Below are 8,493 nucleotides of genomic sequence, written 5' to 3' on the forward strand. Positions count from 1 at the left end.
TCATCCATTTTATTGACTACTAGGTCAAATCCTTGACTACAACTTAATGTGAGATCTCTTTTGCTGACTTGTCCACCTCTTTTCCTAAATCCATATAATAATTAGTGTTATAGAAAGCGAAACACACAAAAAAGTTCCAAGGTCCTTTGGGTTTTAAGCACAAATAAAGCGTGTGCTTTATTGGAAAAAGATGCAAATGGAGAAAAACTACAAATATGTATGTGTAGTCCAAGACTAATAATCATAAGCATGAACAATAAATATATGGACAAAGAAATTGAAAAATAATTATAATAAAATGAAATATCAATTGTTTAGTGTCACCTATTCAAGATTGCACTCATTGGCAAGGAAAAGTATGTTTTACATCCTTGATGACGACACTGAAGTGCTTATAAAGCGAGGCGAAACACTCAACATGTTTTGTGCCTCGTTTTAGGGCGTAAGCACACCTTTCACGGATAATACTAAACTATTTTAATAATACTTCTCTACCAATCCCAATATAATAATCTATTCATACATTCTGTTTTTGAACTCCCCGTTAGTAAAATCAGGTCATTTTATCAGGTAAGAGGGAGTATTCGTCTCCTGGTCAACTGTCTAAAGTTGCGTAGTGGGATCTTTACGTTTGCATGTTTCCTCTTGAGACGGCTTTCAACATTAGTTTTTTATTATCTTTTTTTCCCCAAATATTCCGTTGCCGGGACTTGAACCTGGGTCTCTCGGGTGAGAGCCGAGTATCCTGACCAACTAGACATTTATTATCTTATTTCACTATTCATGTTATGATGTATTTTGATGACTTGATACATGGGAACCATGTCATTATTAATTTCATCCCAAAACTGGCTTTGTCTACATCATTTGCGTTCTTTCATGCCTCTTCTAGAATAAAGGTTTAGACTGAAAACAACTTACTTCCTTTTTATTCGGTTTTTGCCTATTTAACTTTCATAATATCTCCCGATAATCGTCTCTGAACATGTATTACCAGTTATGTTTTGTTGTCTCCTTTTCTTACTTTCCCCTCTATTCTGTGGGCTCCCATCACTCATACTTTAGAGCCTTGTACTTCTTGTTAAAGAAAATGTATACTGCTGGATTTTATTGCCGTTCAACGTTATATTTAAGTATCATTGCATGATCGGTGAGAAATTTCTGCATCCCTCTGGATGTGGGGTTTTAGACGAGCTGATCTGTTCATGAATTCACATTCTAAGTTGTCTCACTAGTTTGGCAGATTAATGTTTGGTTTCATTCTGGATTTACTGGCGCTGACATTTCTTTTACTCTTAACAATTTTGGTTTGACTAAAATTAATCCATGCCAAACCAAGGTGTCTTGGTGTCTTTTACTTTGTATAAATACTGAAATTGATGCGCCTTATCGGTTCACCATGGTTACTAAGCCAGCATACATGTGAATTTGTATATTGCCAATGCTATTTTGTTTGCATTCCAAATCCTATAAGTAGACCATTGTTAGCTGGATAGTTGTGGACATTGTCTTACCTACCAATACTTTCCAGGAAATAATGCTCTATCTCTATGCTGGGCGCTAATTGATGGATCCAGACAGCAAGAAGTTTGGAAGAGGTGAGCTTCTTACTGTAATCTTTGAACAGTTTCTTTGCATGTTAGGGTAAAAAGACTACTGCTAACATTTGACTCTACTTGGGTCCACCATATTGCATGCCTAGGTTTTGATTGAAGGTGGAATGGAATGCATTGCATTTGATCTGTTCTTGTATGTGAATTTCCTGCTTGATGTATTTGGTGTTGAATTTCTCTTTTCTGTTTTTCTTCTTCTTTTGTGGTGCCATTTTTTTTTAATTTCAGGAAGTGGAAGTGGTTGATTTACTTCTGACTTGTATTTGCCTATTTCTTTTGCACTCCAAGTATGTAACCACTATCATATATTTGGAAAACAAACGAAGATTAGTGATGTTAGTTTTGTCGCTTTTTGAATGAGGTTTTGCAAAAATGTCTGTGCTAAGCAATGTGTTATCCAGCTTCGTCTTGCAGCATTTGGATTGATGTTGGCTGGTAGTGTTTTGTTCATAGAGTTACCAGTTTGGTAACAAGATCTCACAAATTACTAAAAAATGCTTGAAGTCTTGCCAAAGTGGTCACAGTTTGCACACAGTTTAGGTGTTGTAAAGGTTGTGATTGCTGATAGAATATTGCGCTTCCCGTTTTAAAAAAATTCTGATGAAGAATTTAAATCAAATCATTTGACTCTTTGATCTTCTTCTCCTTGAATTTTTTTTCATTTTAATTAAGACATCATTGGCTTACTGTGGTTGATTGGTCCAAATACATTATTAGGGCCAAGAGAGCTTGCAGGTGCTGTGGATCTTATTAATCACTTCAAGTTGTTGCCTCATCACGAGTTCTTCTGCAAGAAGCCTCTTCCATTGTCAATTTCAGATACACGCTACCTTCACAATGTTGTAGGAGACAGAGAGATTAGGAAAAGGGAAGGGATGCAGTTGGATCAGCTTATACGTGATACGTCGTCTTTAAAAGAGACAAATTCACGCATCCACCATTTGAGTTAGATGCTCTTAATGAAGCTTTTCAACTACGTGAAGCAGCTCCAATTGTTCTGCCTCCGGTGAGAAACCTATTGTGTGAAGCTTGAGTTATATAAGTATGTCTGATTCAGCTCTTTAAGTAACCCTTTTATTCCTTTTCTGATCTCTGAAGATGGAGGCGCGGAACTGCATTTTTTTCTCTAACCCTGTGCTTTTCTATAATGCCAGTTTGCCTGTTCCACTGTAGCTGGAAAGTCTAAAAGTGAGTCGAAAGACAAGGAGAAGAAGCATGAGAAGCACAAGGATAAAGACAAGGAGAAGGACAAAGAGCATAAGAGGCACAAACACCGACAGAATGATCGAAGTAAAGATAAGGATAAAGAGAAAAAGAAGATAAAACTGGTCATCATGATTCTGGTGCTGACCATTCAACGAAACATCATGAAAAGGTCTGCTACTAGCAAATGTTAATAAAATTATTTACCTTATCAAAAAAGAACTAGCAAATTTAAGAGTTATGCAAATCCGGTGATTCTCCTGGCATGCCATATACTGTGAATATCATGTGGTTGTTTCATATTTAAGAAGTTTATAAGACTGGTTCACAGTAAAGCCACTTAATAATAGGCCCAATGGTGTTGTTACTGAAAATGGCATTACTTAGTAACTGACAGAAATATTTTTAATAGTCCCACTTAGAATCTTGCTATCTGTTTCTCTTGCTTCCATGAACTTCCACTACATCATTTGTGATGTAGCTTATAAGTTGCATTTATAGGATTCAAGTAGAATAGAGTTCAGGATAAAAAGGTTTAATTTTGGGAAATATCTAGCTCTAGAGTTTGTTGAATCAATTGTTGCTTGACTTTCAGTTTTCAGTTACTGCGTCAAAAGATAGCCATTGACTTAGTTTAATAAGGTATATACATCATCATTTCCATGACTAGCCTTTTGCTTTTAACAGTAGCTTCAAGTTCTAGTTTGTTTGATTGCTCTCATCTTTTACTGTGTATGCTATGTACTAAATTTACGAGATGTTTGATTCGGTAATTTTTCTCGTCGTACTGTATGCTATGTACTGTTATAATGAGAGGTTGACATTGTTTTCTTTCTCTATGTAACAATTATGGGTAATTTTTCTTGTTTGATTTGATGTCTTGACCTAGAGGAGCTTAACTATTGAGCTGGCTTGTTGGGATCACTCTTGCTGTAAAAAGTTCATCACAGAGTTGACACTTTTAGGACTTTAGCAAATAGCTATAATGTATTGAATGTGTTTATGCTTTTGTTTGACCTCACTGATTATGATCTTTCTGATGATATCAGAGAAAGAAGCATGATGGCAAGGAGGATCTTAATGATGTTAACAAACACAAGAGAAACAAGGTAAGATAATCTTGCATTCAATATGATCTGTGCAAATGTTAAGTTCGTTTCTGAGCTCATTATATGGGCAGTTTTTTCAGTATATTAAGACCATACCTTCACCTTATACCAATGGTAATATTCTTACATACTGAAATGTTGCAGCACAAGAGCTAAAAGATTGAGGAAATTGGGGCAATAAAGGTTACAGGCTGAAATGTCACATGTGCTGCTATAAGTTACTGTCCTCCTGTGCTGCAGTTAAGAATTTGGATGGATCCTTTTCTTATTGTAAAATATCCAAGGTACAGAAGTTCTTATCCTACTATATCCCACACATTGAATAACTTCATGAGTCTTTCCATCCATGCCATCTATTATACAAGGTCTAAATCCTATTTGATTCTGGAAAAAAAAGAAAGACTAATTATTGACGTCAAAAGCTGTTTGCAGCCTGTTTTGTAGCCATTAGGTGCCCATGAGGTTCATATATATGACTTTGAAGTATTTCAGTTTGTGAATTTTGAACATTTGCATTTGTTGGATAAAAAGCAGATTCCTAATTATGGGCTTTTAGTTTCGCTTGTGATTTTATCTGTGTCCGACTGTCTGTTGGTAAATATTCTGTTGCTGAATGGAAGGGTTGGTGAGACTATTAAAAAAAANGTTGTAACTTTCTTTGGCCGCGTTGCAATGTTGATAGACCAGAATACCCAGGCATTTCACATGTTCATGTCGGCACTCCTTCAGGTATATGTTCACTTATTTATCCCTTGCATCCAAATAGTTCTTGAACAACCAATACCTCCTTAACTACCTTATGGAGTTCTGTATTTGCTACCCAAATACTCTGTGGAAAAGTATATAGGATGGTGACATGATAATTCATTGACATATTTTTTACAGCTGTTTGATCGCTCAGGGTTATTATATGGAGAGCTGGCAAGATTTGTGCTGAGATTGCTGGGGGTCAAAACAAAGGCCAATAAAATTCATCCCCCAGGCGCTAATGCACCTCATGGCCCTAATGCACTTCCTGGTCCTCACCAACCTCGTGGTAATCAGAACTTTATCGAGGGGCCTAAGGCTGCTCCAGGTGCTGCATGGAACGATGTGTGGGGTGATAATGCACAGTGATATAGAGTAGTGACTTACAAATGTCACCTACCATCGGAAGCCGTTGACAACAAGTTGCAGTTTGTTGAAAGCTACAGTATAGATAAGAGCTATGCTGGTGTACTCGTATGTAAAGCCAATCAGCTTACCGTGCTGGATTGATTTGCTGCATTTAAATGAATAATAATCTCGACTCCCCCTCCCTCCCCCACCCCCTTCCCCTGCCATATTTGTGTGGGATTGTAGGTTGTTATAGATCAATGTGCACGTCAGTTTCGGAGTCTGAACAACATCGTTCTAGAAATGATGTGGTATGATTTCCATTGATTGGCGATAAGATGTTTCATTGTTACATCATTTGTGTAAATTCACCAAATGCGAAGTTCTCAATTTATTTGACGAGTATCTTATTTGTTATACGTAGACCTTCATGCAGCAGCTCTGACAATTTTTTTTACATGGATGCACAATACTCAAACGCAGAGTAGAATTCTTTCATGTTAGAGTAGTAGAAAATAAAACGGATCTAAATTGAATAATAGAGGGGTAACAATGGACTCAAATATGGGAAGAGGAAAAATTTCACATGAAAAAGTAGTTCACCTTTTTTCCACCTTGTACATTAGTCAGTTGAGAAGTGTTATTTTGGACCTTCAAGTAATATGAGGAGTTTTTTTGACCCGGTAGTAAAATGGAGGACAGCATTGAACTTAACCTAACAGGCAAATTTGACCTTTTCTTTCATTTATGTATTTAGTATTAGTACTCTCTTTGTTCCGTATTAGTTGATCACTTTCATTTTGCACATTACTTAAGAAATCATAAATAAGAAGATAATTATACTAATTATAACGTTCCCTACTATTCTTCTATACCAATCCTTCCATTTATCATGCATCAAACAATTGTTCTGCATTGTGGCCTACATGCCACATGAAGAGCTACACCTTTGAGTGTGGGTTCTGCAATTTGCACCAAGCAACTGTTTCATTGTATGTACATGCATTTATTAGAATCACTTTTTTTCTTATGGGAAGAAAACATTACAAGAAATTATACGCAGCTTGATACTAGTGTGCAGTGGGCACAACTGTCGTGCATTTCCATCAAGTTGGATAGGAAACAATGTTTCCAGCGGTGGACGGGTGAGTAACACGTCAGTTCCATGGAATCCGAATTGGATTGACTGGGATGATAGTTTCTCCTCACGAGTCTGTAAAATCAGAATGTCTGTTGAGACCTGACAGCTTAAGAACTGAAGATTATCGCCACCTATTAAAACCTGAAGGCTCCATGAGGGCAAATACACATTACTTCTTCTTCTTTGATCTCTACATTACCTCTTGCAAGTTTAAAAATCTCCAACGCTACACCATTGATCTGAGAACTTCTGGTGACAAAAGGTATTGAGAGACGTTTGCATCCGGTTCTCAATGCCTGCAGTCCACGGTCACAAAGATTTCTACCCTGATTCACATGTAGTGTTTTCAAGTTATGACAATGTGATGCGATAGATTCCCAACTTGCTATCTTGACCTCATGACATATTGGTAAGTTCCATTCCTGAAGCGATGGACAACCCTTTGCTATTGTCATGATACAATCATCGCCAATCGTTCTGCTGGAGTGGAAATTCAACACTCTTAACTTTGCAGCAAATCCGACGCTAATAGCTACCAGACCATTCACACGAGTGCACCAGGTCAAGTTAGACACACTCAAGTATTCAATACCACCTCCACTTAGGATACTCTGTATTCCATTAGGTTCAAGCCTACAGTAATCGGCTTCCAAATGAGTCAGAGTTTGAGAACATCCTTGAAAGCCAGCACCAGTTAGATTTCTACAATAGGATATCCTGATTGCTCTAAGACGACGACAGTTTTGTGAAATAGCTCTTACGCCATAATCANGAGCGGAAATTCAACACTCTTAACTTTGCAGCAAATCCGACGCTAATAGCTACCAAACCATTCACACGAGTGCACCAGGTCAAGTTAGACACACCCAAGTATTCAATACCACCTCCACTTAGGATACTCCGTATTCCATTAGGTTCAAGCCTACAGTAATCGACTTCCAAATGAGTCAGAGTTTGAGAACATCCTTGAAAGCCAGCACCAGTTAGATTTCTACAATGGGATATCCTGATTGCTCTAAGACGACGACAGTTTTGTGAAATAGCTCTTACGCCATAATCAGAGATTCGAGAGCAATACGAGAGATTCAGATCTTCTAAAGCTAGGCAAGAATTAGATAAGGCCTCTAACCCATAATCTGTAACACTACACCGGTAAAGACTTAGTATTACCAACAAAGAACAGCCAGATGCCACGCAGGAAAGACCACTATCAGTTATCCCAAAACAGCAATCTAGATGAAGACTTTGCAGTTTCGATCCATGACGTGGTAACAAAGACAAACCCGAATCTGGAAGCTCAGTGCATCCGGACAGGGACAATGATTTAGGTTCTGGAAACGGTTCAGAAGCCTATATAAGTGTAATGTACTGATTCGGGTGTTAGTTTGAGATAACGATGAAAAATTAAGCATAGTGAAAAAGCATTAAAACTGTAAAGGTCTTCTATTTAGATTTTGAATTTGAAGCAAGCGGCGACAGGTTAAACCAAATGATTCACGGTCAGATCCACAATCAAGGTGTTGGAAAATAAAGAGTAAACAATCGTCAGGAAGCTGCATGATATATCCAGAGAAGTCATCTGATGGATTATCCATTTCTACCAAGTTAATACTCCAACAAGGGTGTGAAGCTCTATAGTTCACAATAAACTTTTTTTTTTTTATTAGGACTTCCCAATAATTTTATTAAAGGACATGCTAGAGTCTTAGAAGAGGTAGACGACTCGAAAAAAGAAAGAGCAAGTCTTCAAACGCATGACCTATGAGATCACTGACTTATGGCAAAGAAATCTGGTTTTTGAACTATGAAGTCCCCTAAGAAGTAGGAACTAGGAAGATAGTTTACTTATCAATCAGAGTAAAATGTCAATGTTCCCAATGGTCAGTTTTAACTATACTTACCGTCTTTGGTACCAATACCAAAAGAGAAATGATTGGAGGATGTTAACTTGAGAGGTTAGCCACACAAACCAACACTGCAAAGAATAAGAAAAACCGCATATTAGTTGACATTATACAGCATTGAGCATACTATACATGAATATCTTGTCTTTTGTTTATAATTAAATTTTCTCTACAACAACATACCCAATGTAGTTTCACTAGTGGGATCTGGGGAGGGTGGATACACGGCCCTTACCCATATCTTATGAAGGTAGAAAGGCTATTTTAATGTTTTCAAGCATTACAAAATTAATAAAGGTAAATTGCAACCTCATCAATATATTATAAGATGCTTTGTGCATGCATATGTCCACTTCAATACGAATACATAACCGCAAATTTCTGCAGTACTACTAATGCATATTAGGTACACTCATAAGATAGATAGA

At 37.3% G+C, this 8,493-nt stretch overlaps 1 protein-coding gene and 2 pseudogenes across 1 annotated transcript; 2 read left to right on the forward strand and 1 right to left on the reverse strand.

The window, feature by feature from the left end:
- The first annotated feature begins 1,465 nt into the window (after positions 1-1,465).
- Positions 1,466-4,135, forward strand: LOC125850657 (mediator of RNA polymerase II transcription subunit 19a-like; annotated as a pseudogene).
- A 435-nt stretch (positions 4,136-4,570) lies between these two features.
- On the forward strand, positions 4,571-5,414 carry LOC125850656 (peroxisomal membrane protein 13-like). Its single transcript, XM_049530513.1, has 2 exons — positions 4,571-4,654; positions 4,811-5,414. Exons 1-2 carry the CDS (start codon positions 4,598-4,600, stop codon positions 5,039-5,041), a joined length of 288 nt encoding a protein of 95 aa, XP_049386470.1. The 5' UTR covers positions 4,571-4,597; the 3' UTR covers positions 5,042-5,414.
- An 881-nt stretch (positions 5,415-6,295) lies between these two features.
- Positions 6,296-8,245, reverse strand: LOC125850658 (F-box/LRR-repeat protein 12-like; annotated as a pseudogene).
- Positions 8,246-8,493: the final 248 nt, after the last annotated feature.

This window comes from Solanum stenotomum, unplaced genomic scaffold, assembly GCF_019186545.1.
Source record: "Solanum stenotomum isolate F172 unplaced genomic scaffold, ASM1918654v1 scaffold1838, whole genome shotgun sequence".
NCBI lineage: Eukaryota > Viridiplantae > Streptophyta > Magnoliopsida > Solanales > Solanaceae > Solanum > Solanum stenotomum.

Bases quoted from the DNA above. Each gene is read 5' to 3' on its own strand.
- LOC125850656 (XM_049530513.1), top strand. From the start codon at position 4,598: ATGTTGATAGACCAGAATACCCAGGCATTTCACATGTTCATGTCGGCA. The intron at 4,655-4,810 runs GTATATGTTCAC...TATTTTTTACAG, and splicing joins TCATGTCGGCACTCCTTCAG to CTGTTTGATCGCTCAGGGTT.